Raw genomic sequence first — 16,863 nt, forward strand, 5'->3', positions numbered from 1 at the left:
TAGGTGTTTCTGAACACCAGCTTTCATTACTGAGAAACAACCTGTATCCACAAGATTGCATTCTGGCCATCATGACATTAATCTAATGTGCTCAGTGCTCAGTTTATCCTGTTTATGAGGGCCATTATTTGTATGAGCTTAAATTGACTGCAGCAATATCATAATGACAGAAAAAGCATTTTTCACAGTTGCAGGGAATGAGGAATATGCTTTCTGAAATAAAATTCTTGTTAGTTGAAGTTAGCATAACAGATTTGAAAGCAACAAAGTAATAACCCACAACATTATTCTAGTTATTCTCTCAGCATTTATTTGAAATATCAATATTTTCCATGATATAGTTTATACATTAAGCAGCAGGGGATTGTCTTTGTTTCACATCATCCAGTACTGAAGTGGCACATTCGAAGCAGCACATTAAAACTCTGAAACACTCTGTACAATTTAGATAAATAGAACTCTGGATTACTAAACTAACAGAACTTCTGCAACTATTACCAAAAGAATGCCAAGAAGCTAGGCACAGCACTGTACACACAAAGTGCAGGCAGGAGGAACACAAGAGAACCAACTAATCACATGGGAAATGTTTTTGCATATACAGCCACATGTCTTCAATTGCTCAACACAAAAAGGTAACAAGTTTTATTTAGTCCTCATTGAGGGCAGAATATGCACAAATGATGTTCGAAGAACACATGGTAGACAGGAACAAATGAAGTGAGGGTTGTGTCTGGTTGGTTATTGTATTCCTCAGTGAAGAAGTTTACAAAGGATATCTGGTGCTTAAGCAGCAACATTTTGTGCCAAGACTTGACAAGAAACAGTTAACAAATGCCAGTTTTATTCCCCATCTTGCCCTTTTACTGGCATTTTGGTGAGCATGCTCAAAGTCCCTGAAGGGCAAATTCAGGTGCTTTGTGGTCCAAACTTTTTACTATAGGAATCCCCATTTTATGGTTTACAGTTTACCTCTGGATGGAGATAGGCCTTTTAACAATAATTATCTAAAAGAGAGCAGAAAGCAGGAGGACACATAGTACAGTGCTTCACTTTGAGAAACCAGAGGGTCTACATTTACACTGTCTCTGTGAGAACAGCAAGCCAGTTTGGTCGGAAGATACAATTCTGGTTAGTCAAGGTTAAACCTGTGTGAACTGTATCATTAAGAAGGGAAAGATGGAACAGCAAGAACTTTTCCCTCATTTTATAAAGACCTAAGACTGAAAACTAATACAGTGGTGATAGGTATTGTCTTCTCAATACCACCTTCACTTCCAGCTACTACTTCATCATGAGTCACCTGCTTTGCTCACCATCATCTTCCCAGCTTCATCTTAGAAATGGCTTTGGTTACCACCAGGCCAGCACGGCCAATAAACTAACCCACACTGTGCTGGCTCAGAAGATACCATGCATCACCACGTAGTATGACAACATGTAAACCAAAGATGCTTAGTGGGAATCAATGACTCTAACCACTGCAAGTTGCACTTGTAAGGTGTAAGAAGCAGCATTTTGAAAGCAGTGGTACTGACACAACTATCTGGGTCAGAAATGGTGGATCAGCCATCCTAATTGGGTAATGGAACTAGAATATCAACATAATTGATGGGGAAGAAACCTGACTGGCCATGAAGCATCCCCTCATACCAGTTTTCATCGATCTGGTTAGTGAGGGTAATGATATCACCCTCTTTAAATCCCAGCTCCCCTTCATTTTCTGGTTCAAAGTCATACAGGGCTCGGCAGCAGGGCTGATCCATGTGAGCACCTACAGAGAAGAAACATAAAGAAACAATGTGCTTAAAAATCTGAACAATATCCTTTTTACCACTGTATCTACTACAGATTTCCTTAGTTTTGGCATCACTTATACACTGATGACAGTTCTCTGATAACATCTAAATTTGGACTGCTAAACTCAATTAGAAGATACTTATCAGATTCTGGCAGCCTTCAGTTTTCATCTGTGACTGCTAGTAAATGCCTGAGAATCCTAAAAGAACCAAACTGCAATTAAGCCTACACCCCAATGCACAGCTACAATCAGTTTGGAATCTAATTTTTATCTTTTTATAAGCACAATAAAAATGAAGGAAAAGCCTTAATGTATTCACAGATTTACTGGCTCAGAGATGCTTTGGCTATCTACCTCACATAAATAGTGTAAGGGGTAGCTTAAAACAATAGTGGAAATGTCACTGTGTCTTTGTCCTTTATTTGGAAGCTTCATTAGTACAGCTACACTATAAAGCACTATATGCTGGGCAGAGTCCAACGGCATGAGGTTTAACAAGGCCAAATGCTGGGTCCTCCACCTGGGGCACAACAACCCTGTGCAGTGCAATGGACTAGGAGAAGTCTGGCTAGAGGAGAAGGACCTGAGGGTGTTGGTTGACAGCGACTGAACATTAGCCAGCAGTGCGCCCAGGTGGCCAAGAAGGCCAATGGCATCTTGGCTTGTATCAGAAACGACGTGACCAGCAGGTCCAGGGAGGTTATTTTCCCTCTGTACTCGGCACTGGTGAGACTGCTCCTTGAATAGTGTTCAGTTCTGGGCCCCTCACCACAAGAAGGATGTTGAGGCTCTGAAGCGAGTCCAGAGAAGAGCAACAAAGCTGGTGAAGGGGCTGGAGAACAGGCCTTATGAGGAACGGCTGAGATAGCTGGGGTTGTTTAGCCTGGAGAAGAGGAGGCTGAGGGGAGACCTCATTGCTCTCTACAACTACCTGAAAGGAAGTTGTGGAGAAGAGGGTGCTGGCCTCTTCCCAAGTGAGAGGGGACAGGACAAGAGGGAATGGCCTCAAGCTCCACCAGGGGAGGTTTAGGCTGAACATTAGGAAAAAAAAATTTCACAGAAATGGGCACTGGAACAGGCTGCCCAGGGAGATGGTTGATTCACCTTCCCTGGAGGTGTTTAAGGCATGGGTGGATGAAGCGCTGAGGGGCATGGTTTAGTATTTGACAGGAATGGTTGGACTCGATGATCCGGTGAGTCTTTTCCAACCTGGTGATTCTATGATTCTATATGCTTCTAGTCCTCCGGATTTTAACACGAGTTTTCCAAAGTCATTTTGTCCCCAGTCACACAAAACACTTGAATGCATCCAGGGCCACCAGACAGATTCAAAACAAGTTTGAAATTGAAAGCTTTCTAATACACTAGTCCATGAACATTCAGCCACAAATCCTCCAGAACAGCTAATGAATTAGTTAGACTATAATTTCAAATGTTATATGAAATTAAAAAATATTCCTCCCATCCCTTGTATTCTTTCCTCTGCCCCTGAAGTTGCTATAGCTTCAAGTCTGACAAAAGCAAAATTGTTACTCATCAAAACATTTAGGCTTTAGCAGCACCAAGGAATCTTATATATGACTGTGCATGACCTTTCATAGTAAAAGTTCATGCACTTCTAGTGATCAGAATCACAGAATGGTAGGGGTTGGAAAGGACCTCTGGAGATTGAATCCCAAACCCCTGCTAGTGCAGGTTCACCTACAGCAGGCTGCACAGGAATGTGTCCAGGCAGGTTTTGAACAACTCGAGAGAAGGAGACTCCACAACCTCTTCAGGGAGCCTGTTCCAGTGCTCTGTCACCCTTAAAGTAAAGTTTTTCCTCATTTTCAAGTGGAACTTCCTGTGTTCCAGTTTGTGCCTGTTGTCCCTTGCTCTGTTGCTGGGTACAGTTGAGAAGACTCTGGCCTTACCCTCTTGAACACCTGTTCCTTAGATATTTATAAGCATTGAAAAGACCCTCTCTGTCTTCTCTTGTCTAGGCTAAACACAGAGCTCACTCAGCCTCTCCTCTTAAGAGAGATGCTCCAGTCCCCTAATCATCTTAGTGGCACTCTGCTGGACTCTCTCCAGTAGTTCCTTGTCTTCATAATGGCACTTCTAAGGAAATATATTTCATCTTTTTTATGTATACTGACCTTAGGATAAGTAAGTTTCATGATCATGTTTTATATGTTCATTTCAACCACTAACTATGGCTAGAAGGCTCATACTTAGCCTATGTTAGGATAAAAATATTCCATTTCTATATATGTCAATAGAGCAAGATTTTTAAATTTAATTTATTAAATTCTGTAGTGAAACCTTCTTTCATTTCTTTACATATTGCTCATGGTGTACTTTGCCTTATTTGTCATGAAGGCTGTTTTGCTGGCATCCTCATTGCTACCAGATGAAATTTAGAAGACCTAGCAAATAAATTCCAATGAACATAGAGGATCCAAGCTTTGAATGAACCAATCCAAACATATATTAATATTTTTTTCAAAGAAGGCAGTGTTTCTCTGAAACCAATAAAAGAAAGAACACCTATTGAAGAAAATATGACTCTCTGAAGAGGAAAACACGAATGCTGAAGACACAGGAACATCGGTTGGCACTGCTTTAGTACTGACAAGTGTTCATGACACTACAAAAAGGAGTTGAAAAAAAATACTGGTGGCATGAGGAGAGCTTTGCCATGCAAGACTCTAGCCATGCTCATGCACAAAGAATCTCCATTGTATCCTCCTCCTTGCTAGCACAGTCAGATTACCAGGAGTTCGCAAGGTTATGCAAGACAATTTCCAGCTGCAGGTGCCAAAAGAAGATACTGTTGCTCCCTATATCTGGGAGAACATCAAGTATTCACATCATGATGTGACAGGAAGAAAGGAAATACTGATTAAAAATCACTGAGGCAAACTGAAACAACTGAGGTCAGGTTTCTGCATGTTCATGGAAGACTCCTAGTTTTTCTTTCAGCTTTCTAAATGCCTATTTTGTAAAGATCTATATTTCAAGGTGAATTTAGCATGGCAGCATCTCTTTGAAACTCCAGGACTAAGGAAATTTTTGACCCAAAGACATAATTAAAGTAGTGTATGATCCATTCTTGTTCTCCTGCCTTGATATGTGAATACTTTACAAAGAAACAACAGTTGAAACAACTGCCTCCTATACTATCCTCATTCTCATTTCCCCTCACTAAAAATTAATCTCTAGAAGAAAGACTGGTACTTCTGCGTTGTAGCAAAACTTCAGACACTGTTGGCTTTTCTTCTCACATTGCTACTGCCATTACCTGATGGTTTGGGTGTAGTGGCATGGGATATTCCTCCATTGTGCTGAGCATTGTCACCAGTTGTGAAATCCAGGCTCATGCGGGGTTTGGGCTGGTATTCTCTCCTGGGCTGCGATGATGCCTCTTTTATTCTGCCAAAACACGTGGTTAAATGTGAAGAGTTAGTTTCTTGTTAATGGATGAGCTACACTAAAAGTTTTCATTTCCATGCCTGAAGTCCCACCTACTGATGATCCAGACTAAACAAGTTTAGGTATTTGGAGTAATTTTTGCTTACGAGATTAGTTTAAATTACCAAAACCCACCTGATTTGACTATGTCATGAGGTTGTTAATTTTTCTTTCCCTCTAGTACTCCAGCTTTGCATCTATCTTCTTTTTGAATAATAATAACAAAATGCAGAAAAACTTGTTACATGATGAGCAACCTACAACAGGGCTGTACAAACATCTCAGCTTTTTAGCACAAATTTTGCTTCTGTGTCTGGCAAGCCTTAACTATTCAGTTGGTCAATGCCAACTCTTGTCATTTTGTGAGGAAGCTGCATGGGAATGTAGAGACTTCTGTTACAGACTTAGTTTATTTGTAATCTGGAATACTTGTTTTGCAAAGGCACACAGCTACAGTTTTCCTGACTCTTAAAATAAAAATATTATGCATAATTCATTTCAACTTATTCTTATAACTGAGAAATCTAGAATCCTAGGAAAGGGTGCATTTTCATCAGAGAAGGGATGACAACAGAATCAGAGTAGCTTATGCAGAACACTTGAGTTAGGACCTCCATTTTTAAAGAATAAGTTAGTTTCTTCAACCTCCTCTAGATCTCCCAGACTTGCTGTTGGTAGCATATTTTGATTTATCTATTGAAAAGACCCGCTTCTAACTTAATCAGTTTTGGTCCCAATAATAAGGGGTTCCTCACCATCCAAAACATTATCAATATTAGTCACTCCCCAGAGACTGCTTTTCTTCTTCATAAACAAAAACATAAGCATATTAAAATGTAAACTAATGCAGTTGTCAAAATAAACTTAAAGAAAAAGGCTTTGCCATGTTTCACTCATTAACAGAGTATCTTTTTCAAAACAGTAAAATTTTGAAGAAATAAATACTTCCATGAAACAAATGCTATTTTTTACAGATTATGAAGCAGGAGGAGACAGTTCTAGTTATTTGCTAAAAACTACCCAAAAGCTCAGTGTGAGATATGTTTCTTAAGAAAAGAAACATCTCCAAGGAAACCATTCCTGCTTCCCAGCTGCTCTGTCACGATACTGTGTCTTGAAAGTTGAAGCCTCCTGTTGCTTGATGAAATACAGAGTTTAACAGGAAAAGTCTTTGCTGACTTTCAAGATTCTACTGATTTTATTACAAGTCTCCCAATGTTTGCCAAGTTTCTGAAGTTCCAGTTAATGGAATCACAGTATTCTAAGGAATTTTATGCCTTCCATTAATGTGTAGAAGAAAAATGAAAATTCTTGTATTTGCAGTCCCTGAAGAAAGTTCTGAAATCTAATGATAAGCATCCAGAAAGAAGACTAGAGTGCATTTTTAATTTTTTCATGTTTTTTAAAAATTTTAAATTCTATGGCCTTTATGTTAAACAGGACTGTCTTGGCAGCTAGAAGACACTGTCCATGCCACACAACAGCACAAACAAGTTCCATTTACATCTCTTAAAAATATCTAGAAAAAAGGTAGTATGCACTATAGACAGTAACAAAATTTCACAGCTTTAGACCCATATCGTCCAAAAAACAAACCTCAAATGCCAGTGCCATGTAATCTTTGCTGCCTGCATATCATCAATAGGAAAGGACAAGCAGTTCAGATAGTAACAGCTCTGCACCCCTGCTTAATTCTTGGCATAAGCATATCACAGTGCACTGATTTGTGTCCAGAAGTGTGGATGATTCAGCCCACAGACTCTTTACAGTTATGGATGCACAGTAAGTTTATGCAAAGTATTTACTTGAGCTGATCTACAATAGCAGTCTGATGCAGGGTTCTTGAAAAGCTAAATTCATTCATGGCTGAAACTTAAAGATACTGACCATATAGCAGAAGTTTCAAAAGGGCAAAGGATTACGTGAATTAATACAGGAAGAAAAATCTGTTGCAGAGAGAGGTATCTTCAGTTCACGGGGTAACTTGTGGACTACAGAATAACCCACCTGCTCCTGGGAATTTTTTAATGCTTCTGTAAAGCAGGAGCATTGTAATATTCATTTGGAAGTGCTGGAAAACATTCTGTTAACTGTTGAGACAGTACTGCAAATGGCATCCAGAAACAGCCTGCTAAGCAGTCTACCTACCAAAAAGTGCTGCTCCTAATCACAAAGAAATTTTAAGACTTAGAGCTAGATGAGACTTAAAGACCGTGTTCTCTGAGAAAATAAACACTGACAAACCCAGAAAATAGCAAAGAATCACACACAATTAAAAGATGCCTTCACAGAGTATGTAAACATTATCTGCTCTTGCTAATTACATCCAGCTTTTAGGAAGCATATTCCAGAATCACATGGACTAAAGTAATCTTTCCTGGGTGTTATGTTTCCTTGATGAAGGACATCTCTGGGGGAAGTTGATAAACTTCTGTAAACATTATTTTCCTCATTTCAAGGGGGTACAATCCATTTTGTGCTGACAGAAACAAAAATTCTAAACTAAAAATTCTAAAATTCTGTTAAAAAGATACTGCATCAATTCTGAGATAGCATTGGCAGTTACAGAAAACAGGATGGAAGAGGCAAACTCATTTAAGTCTTGTACCAAGTTTGATCTGATAATACAGCTGGAAAAAAAAGAATATTTAATAAAGTTGTAATTGATGATGGTCTCACTACCTGGCTCAGGAAGATTTTTCAGGTAGATAAGACTGCAACAAGATACTCCTTTTCAATAGTAATCACTAAGATCTGTCAGAAATACTACTTTGTGAATACACGCAGGGATGGTAAGGAATCCAAGGTTGTAAGTCCTACTGAGTTATATATTCATGAACACTTGCTTTCAGTTAAATCACATTTAACAGCTTTACTGAGCTGAGATGCTCTCCTGAACTCAGTCCTCATTCAGTCATACTTACAAGTATATGCAACTTCAAAACATATAAACCTCAGCTTGCAGTTCCCTAATGAAATGGCCCTGATTTTCATAAACATGTGATTTCCAAGTTGCAAAAGATAGTGTCATTGCATTCTACTCACAGGTTTTCTGCCTTTAAAACAAAAAAAACCAACTCAAACAGCTTACAAGAAGTGCATTACCTATCTTCCAGCTTAGAAGTAACTCGCTGTAGGATTTGTGTGGCCTGCTTGTGGTACTCCAGCTGAGCTTGCACCAGAGCAGAAAGCTGGCTCACTTGTTCAATCTGAGGATGGACATTAAAACAACATATTTTAGGCAAGTATTAACACCAATAGTGATTAAAGACCACTGTCACGCTGACACTGCAAAGGCAGTTTTACTTATCTCTCTAAAAACTTGATTCATATTTGTGGTTGCTGAATAGTTACATATGAGTCTTTATTCATTACCAGGACATCTTGGATCTTGGATAGCAACTTTTCTCCCCTGAACACCTCCATGGCTGATTGGCATTAACAGCAACCTACAGAGGCTAACTCATTCAACAGATGCTATGAAAGAAATGGGACTGTAGTGAGAGCACTATACTCTTCTCCCTCCCTGCCTTTGAGGGGCACAAAACCACGGAGACTACGGTCACGTTTCTGTTGTATTCTGGTCTGTGAAGCAGACCAAAACAGGAAGATACTATGTGCTCTTTAATTCAGCATATTTGTAGTTAAGACAGACACCAGTCTACTTCAAGAGGAAAAAAAGTCCAAAACTTTTTTGGGGGGTTATGCAGTTGCTAGCAGTTTCCATAATGAACAATGCTGTAATGGTGTAATGCAGGCCAGTACTACCTGGCCACACAGAGCTGGATGTTACTGCAAGGACTGAAAGAAGTATAATGAGTTTGTAGTTTTATTTCAGCACAGTCATACTTTATTTCAAAAATGCAAATATTTTCGGTCTTTTTATGGCCCCTCTACAGCAAACTGGTTACAAAATTAAGAATTAAACTAGATGTCTATTTAAAATCTTAAAACATCCAATCATTTAGTTCAACAGAAATATCTAAACTGAGTTTCCTTTGACCACATATTATGTAAGACAGACTTCAGCTAAAATGTTCTTTTCCTCTGAAAAAAAAGGTTTTCTTCTTGCTTGATTTTACAGTTTCAACATTTATTATAAATAGAATACTGGAAAAACCTAATAGATGCTCAACTTTAAACTAGTTTCTAAGAAAAAAATATGCTGTAGAGTCAGATTTAATCAATCACATTAACTTTGGCTTTCCTATTCAATATCGCATCTGATTTACAGCAGAGACCATGGAGTTGTGAGTTCATTGTTTCTGATCTTTACCATTCCTCTCAGCAGCCCCCACACTTGAAAAAAAGCCTTGGCTCAAACCCTATAGCCACAGCTAAGTAGAAGTCATGACTTACATTTAAGTAATTCTAAGAAGGAAGATACTTTTGGTTTTGTTTGCTACTGAGGATTTATGTTCTTTAACTCAGTTACCTATAAAATGCCCATAAATATAGTCCTACATGTGCAAGCTGTATATTACTATAGCTTGTGAGCCTCTCATTGAGTCCACCAAGGAGGCAAGAGTTTCTTTGTTGTATAGTGATAGTAATCTGTGGTGTCAAGGACTTAATAAAGCTTTCAAGTTTTAGACTGCTTTAGACCATCCTCACTGCTGAACCTTTCTCATTTTTGGATTCAGCTCACAAATGAACAAGAGATATCTCACATCCATCTCCAAAAGGTTGAACATGCTTGACTCAGCAATTTCTTTCGATTCATCGAACTTCTCCAGAGCTTGGCGCAGTTCTTCATCTGGGAGTTTGCCCTGTCTTTTCTTTTTGTAATCAAAATCCAGGCGTCGACCCTCCATTTTCTTTAGGTGATGCTGAAAAACAAAAATGCAAATGCAAGCACAGAATAAAGGATGTTTTCCAACCCTTCTTATAATGCATTGTAATAAGGTAGTCCATGTACATTTGCAAACATGTGTTGTTTGCTGTATTATCAGTCACTCCACAGAGAGGAGAAATACGGAACAACGAAGCAATGGGGTGCTGCTGTCTAACTTACAGATCTTCAACATTAAAGAAAGATCACACAGAACGGATAACTACAATTGCCACCTGTATAAAAGATATGGAAGTTTCTAGCTTTTTAACTCTGATACAGAATTACCTGACCACTGTGTTTCTTCCCCAGATATTTAAGAGCAAACTCTGTTGAAAGCACAAGTTAGTACACTTTTGCCTGTGCAACAGTTCTCATACACAAAACAACACCACAAATACTTTTATCATTTCCATAAGACTACAGAAGGATCTTAATTTTGCCTTTTGTTATAGATTTTCTAGTTTGTTAACTGACGTAACACTCATGTCAACCTGTTTAGCAGCTGCTGTATCAAGGTGGCCATAAGTTAATGCTACTGGTACGATCATAAATACTTAAAAGTGTTTACTTTCCCTCAGAAGAATCAGTTAGAAATCAAGCTATTATGATATTTATAGATTTATCAACTTTGTAAATTATATCAAGCTGCCTAAGGCATCTTTCTTCCATATATTTAACAACATGAAAGCCTTACTAAAAGCTCAGATGAACAGTTACTTACGCAAATAAGCATTTGGTGAATTGGGAGGCACTTTTATTTCCAGCCACAAAATTGGGTTGTATGGGCAAACAGTTTTTACTCTGTAAATACCAGCTCATTTTTGGATTACTAATTAGGTGGTTCATGCAAACAAACTGTTTGCATTCAGAATTCCCGGGTGTGCTTCAGACATGACCTTCATACAAACAAAAGTGTGGTACCAGTCTAGAGCCAACTATCAGAAGGTACTTTCAAATCATACACTAGAAAATTGAATGTAAACATTTGTTCATTTATTCAGTGAAATAAGCTTTAAAATGGTAGGACTGGGGTACTGTGTTCATGCCTGCATAAGCTTGACGATGCCATCATCAAAAAATGTTAGATTTTTTATCTTTCCCTTTCTAAACCATCAACAAGAGAGACAGAACTGAAACGAAGAACCCAAGTCAAGAGACTAAATTCAGATGATATGTGAACCTGAAAACTCATTTTAAATTACACAGATAAAATTTTAAACCACACAAAATAATTTTGACCATATACACAGGCTGCACATCTCGCATTATTAAAATCCCACACTGAGGGCAATACCTGTATTTCTCTTAGATCTTTGTCATGGAGATTCTGAAGTGGGTCAATGAAGTTTTGTTTCACTTCCATGTCTAAGGAGTCTTTGACCTCAGAAAGCTCCTTCATAGCTTCTCCCACATCTGCAAGTGCTGGTCCTGAAAGAAAAGTTGTCCAGTTTATCTCAAAATAACTTAATTCCAAAAAACTGAAGAATGAAACTGAGTCATGGAAATTTCAGTTAACATTTCATTTTAAGCCTCAAGTTTAGGAAAGAAATAGAGTATGATACAATGTGTGAAAGGGCAACATGGATGTCACAATTCTGAAGTCCCCAGCATTTATGCCTTGTAACAGCTGAATTTGAGGATCCATGCTGCATCAAGACACCCTCCTCCATATCCCTCATTATCCATTCACTCTGGTGAAACAAGCATGCTGGAAAAAACTTACCTGTATTTGCTCTAGTGTCACATTAACAGACACTATGTTGCATAAAAAATAGGTCTAATCTAAGTGTAGGTCTCCCTGTTTGTATCAGCGAGGCTGGTGACAGCATCAAAAGTAAAATTTCTTAACAACTTCACAGACTTTTTTTTGTGAAAGTTTTTTTATTAAATCATTGACTTCATACACATGTTCAAGTTCATCAACTTCAACTAGAATTAGCTGCCTTCCGAGATTTCCTCCAAGATTAACTTGAAAGCCACAAAAATTATCACTCTCGTTTAACTCCTCTGCATAAAAATGAAAACAAGAAGCTCAAAAATACCATCCTGGGTTGAGGTACATTTGTGGAAAAAAAGCCTAGGTTTGAAAACCTAAAAATGTGAGAAATCGGAAGAAGCCTCCCAAGCACAGGATGCCAGCAATGCACTGTGAAACTAGAGAACCTGCCAGACCCAGATGAAGAGTGGCAAACAGCCATAATAGCTTCCATTAGTTGCAAATGTGAAAACAACTGCCATATCTACTCTGCTGCATGCTACTGCAATCATCAGCAATTTGCACAAACTAAATTCTATTAGTTCTTAATTTTTCCTTAAAAACATGTTTGAAATTTAGCAATTCAGTAATCTAGTACAAATCAACCTACATCTGCCAAGTTAATTAGTAAATTATATAAAACAGAGAAGAAAATACCTTTTTCATTGCAGAAGTCTTTATGCCAGGAACAACATTTTATAAAGATTCAAATACAAAACTGAATTTTCACAGCCCTATTTGAGGGTCCCATGTGTTGCCATATGAGAATGGCCACAGAGAAGCCCACACAAACAGGACAGAAAGACAAAGGATCCTGTTGTGAATGTCAGTCCTTTCAGTTAGGCCTCTGCTACTGAAGAATACAATATTAAGTTTCAGTTTAACATTTCTAACTCAGGCAGCTGTAAACTCATCTGGGGCTTGGAGGGAGGAAGGTTGACGGTTATGATACAAATATTCACTAGTGCCTTAAGATGTGGAATTTGTTCAGGAAAAAATGTCAAAGTCTATTAAAAATCTATTAGTCTTTATTCCTTGTCTGTAGCAAAGACAGTAACACTTATTATAAGGATTCTGAGGGCAAAATGGTTTTATCATACACACACATAGACAATAATACAAATTCTGAACATGTACATCTTTCATCCCAACAAGTCCCCAGTAACACAATCTATGACAGAGAGCCTAAAGCCTATATGACTTTCAGTCTAAATGGAAACAATTTGACTTTAATGCAGAAAAAAACATCTCTAGTCCAAGTATGCAAAAGACACTCCACAGGCCTAGATGAACCTTAAAGGACAAGTCTGATGAACCAGAACTCTGATGCTTCTTGCAGAACTTCTTCCTTTATAAGACTGCAATACTTTAAGAATGAAGTTATATTAAGTTTTACTACCATTTTTAAAGCATTCTAACAAAAAGAGAAGTAATCAAGTTACCAAAGTTGCATTCTTCTCCAAGTTCTCGGCCAAATTTCAGCATTGCATCTGCCAGCAAGGCTTCGGCCTGAGGGTAACCTGGTCCCTTTTCCTGGCCTCGAATTTTTGACATAGTGTTGATCATGCTGAGTTTAGCTCTGGAAGCTGAAGCAGGCCAAGTTACAGAGGTTACAAACATGCAACAGTTTGACCACACACTCTACATTTACCTCATCTACGAACAATGTATATGAAGGACATTATCTAAGTTTAGAACTAAGACCTAGTTTTCATAAATTATTTTTAGAGCAAAGGAATGAAATACTCTCTGTATTCTTCTGCTGACAGGCTAGAGAGGAGATTCTGTCCTGAACTCTAAGTCAAAGCTTCCCTTGAAATGGCTTGGACGTAAGAAAGCCCAGGAACATCCCCAAAATAGCATATTTGACATGCTACAACTCAGGTAGAAAAATCTTTAAGCTATCCCCAATTTCTTAACCTTAAAATCCTCAGGTATCAGATGGTTACCAGACTGAGACAGCCCTTGTCTCAAGGAAAAGTCCAGACTATGTAAACTCAAGATTAAACTGTGGTGCACTGCATGTTTTAAATATTTTAAAGTGTTTCTATTGTAGAATATTAAATAAAACCTATGTCCCCAAACATGATGTCCAAAAACATTTTTTGCTTTTTATGGAGATTTGCGAAAACTATGACTTCAATACAGTTTCCAACTGCACTTCAGCTTGCATTTCATTTCAGATAAACTAGTGCAGATCAGAAGAAAGCACATGATTATCATAATGATTAAAAAAAAAAAAGACAGTAAACATAAAAGAACAAATTTGTTTGATTATGTACTCCAGTGAATTTTTGCAAATACAGAATAGGAATGGCCTGCAGAGGGTGAATTAATCAATGGCACTTGAATTCAAATTTTGCCAGTAAATCCTATTGTCAGCAAAGCCGATTCAGTGGGTACCAGTACCTACATTATTGTGTGTGCTACAGGAGGGCACCTATGAATGCCCCTGCCCTCTGCCCTGCAAAGGCATGACTTTGCTCTTTTTTTTGAGTTAACATTACTGTTTACAGAACATTAGTAGATCACACTGTTGTGTGATGATTTCATTGGTCACAACTCAATCTTTCACACATTTCTGCAACAAAACATTAGGGGACTGAAGTTAGCAAGTGTTTTGCTTTTAATTTATTGTTGAAAACAAGTATCAAGAACTGGTTTTTGCAGCTGAATGTTTCACTTCATGGCTTACAATGTATTTATTGACAGTGGCACAGAAACAGAGGAAGATCAGGCAAGTGTCACAGTACTTATTTTGCCTGAGAAGCAGCTATGAAAAGACAACATATTTTTAGCATATAGGAATCATGTTTTTGCGAGCTTTCTCACTACCCTTGAGTGCCACCAGATTACACTTTTCAGCATCTGAATTTCTTGATGCCTTCTGTTTCTACCCACTACAGAACTACAGCCAGCAGACTGGCGGACTGTTCAGTATAAAAAACTGCATTTTAATGAAGTGTCTGGCCTTTAAAAATGGCATTGAAATGATGGTGACAATGTGAAAATACAGAATCATAAAAGAAACTAAGGCACAAACAAAATCTGTCAGGGAAATGGATTCAGCAAGCTGGATTAAAAGAGGAACAAATAGGAGTATTTTCAGAAATAAAAAAAAAATAAGAGGAAATATTAAAAAATTAAGTTATTATCTTCTGGAGTAGAAAGCAAAAGATAAAAGAATAATAAGAGAACGGCAAGAAATAAATAATAAAGAGAAGAAAGGTAGGCATGAAAAATTTATGCTTCAATGATCCATCTAATCATTCAATAATGATTAAATCAGAATTCTGATTTAGTAGGAAATCTTAGAATACATCCACCAGTAGTCTCATTTCACTTTTCCTCTTCTAAAGTTGATTCCAGTGGTTTCGACAGAAGCAGAGGTAAATTTATGCTCAGTCAGTCTCAAAATCCCATCCTGAGCGCTTTGATTCCTATTGCTTTGATAGTGCCACATGCTTTCTTCTCGAAGTTATGTTTCAGCCTGAGTAAGGACAGGCAGAAATGTTCAAAACACCACATGGAAGTGACCCCAATGCTTGATTCTTTTCTCAGTTGCACTCCCTCTCTTTTACACTGACTTTCATGGTGTGACTAATGATTCACCTTAATATTAAGTGTTTACAAAGCCATGGTGAATCAGAAGTATACTACCAAGAGTTTGAAGGAAACTTCAGCACTGAATTCAATTGCTCATTCTTTGTACTTTCAGTCTCATTTATTCTGCACCTCATATTCTTGAAATTATGGTCATGTACATCTACATGGAAAACCTCTGAGACTTCATTATATTCAATTTTAGTTACTTTCAGCTGTCCCTCAGTGTTTTTTTAACTAGGAAGTGTAGAAAACTGTCTTTTTCATTCACACTAACTTCAGCCCAACATCTCTTTCCCTAAATTCACCTTTGTCTTTAATGGCCTTTTCCCTTCCCTTTCCTTTTCCCATTTTTCTTTTTTTTTTCTTTTTGTTTTTCCTTCCAGCATTAGGAATAATTAACTGTTTTATGAAGTTAGACAACACTACTTACTTCATTTATTGATCCCTCAAGACACCATGAAGCCAACTGATCTCTATCACTGCAGTGCTATGGTATTCAGGCATATTGATGTTTCCAGGGCACATCTTACTCATCAAGGAATGTGTGTTAAGTTTGAAACCCTCTTCTCCCTACCATAACCCAGGTAAACTTTTAAAGAAAATCTTCTGATAAATACTGCTGTTAAAGAGGCTTTTTAAAATTACACTTCCTCCCTCTTGCCACTGTAATGTTTCTAATTTTTATGAAAATGAGAAAGCAAAGAGTAAATAGTGGAAATTGGCATTTTTTTGTGCCCCAGGTAAATAAATACTATAGTTGTAGAGATAATTTGGAAGAGGAAATTTTTATTTTATTGAAAAAAAAATATTTTTCAATGCAATTCTTCTCACTATAGTGAACTCTTTTGCAACTGGCATGAAACAATCTAAGACCAGATGATAGCTGAAAAAAGTCAGTCTTCCTTTCCTCTTACTACTTCATCTGCTACTGTGGAATAAATAATGTGATCACATTTGATATGCAAGAAAGTAAGTCTTTCCCCTGCCTATTACAATTTTAATTTTCTGATCCTTGCCACAAGCAGATGAAGGGATGTGTGGCTAAGAGCATGGAAACTGCTTTTTCCTGTAGCACTGCAAACTTGCATCAGCCTGAAGTGCCTGATATCACACCCTTAGCAACTTCCAGAAATTTTGCTCTCTGCTGTTGCAGTGAGCCTCCTTCACAATTCACAGCAATCGTAATCACTCAGATGTGTCAGGAACACAGCTAGTGAGAAACTAAACAGACAGAGTTTATTACTTAGTCTATACAATGTTGCACAACAGCAGCTTGACAGTAGTTAACCGTTTATCACTAGCCTCATAATGTTTGTCAGTCCTTTGGCTTTTCCTGCAGAGTGCTTGTTGAGGATGAGCAATGAAACTGTGGGCTCGAGTTTTAACCAGTATTTCATCTGTTGACATAGAAAC

At 37.9% G+C, this 16,863-nt stretch overlaps 1 protein-coding gene across 1 annotated transcript in view; it reads right to left on the bottom strand.

The window, feature by feature from the left end:
* Positions 1-293: 293 nt before the first annotated feature.
* Positions 294-16,863, bottom strand: part of SH3GL2 (SH3 domain containing GRB2 like 2, endophilin A1) — a 94,409-nt gene continuing 77,839 nt past the window's right edge. The window contains exons 4-9 of the mRNA XM_069880694.1: positions 13,287-13,430; positions 11,383-11,516; positions 9,925-10,083; positions 8,360-8,463; positions 5,085-5,215; positions 294-1,774 (exon numbers count right to left, since the gene is read on the bottom strand). Of these exons, the coding sequence (XP_069736795.1) occupies positions 1,575-1,774; positions 5,085-5,215; positions 8,360-8,463; positions 9,925-10,083; positions 11,383-11,516; positions 13,287-13,430 (872 nt within the window). The 3' untranslated portion in view covers positions 294-1,574. The remainder of the gene's footprint in view (positions 1,775-5,084; positions 5,216-8,359; positions 8,464-9,924; positions 10,084-11,382; positions 11,517-13,286; positions 13,431-16,863) is intronic.

This window comes from Phaenicophaeus curvirostris, chromosome Z, assembly GCF_032191515.1.
Source record: "Phaenicophaeus curvirostris isolate KB17595 chromosome Z, BPBGC_Pcur_1.0, whole genome shotgun sequence".
NCBI classification, from domain to species: domain Eukaryota; kingdom Metazoa; phylum Chordata; class Aves; order Cuculiformes; family Cuculidae; genus Phaenicophaeus; species Phaenicophaeus curvirostris.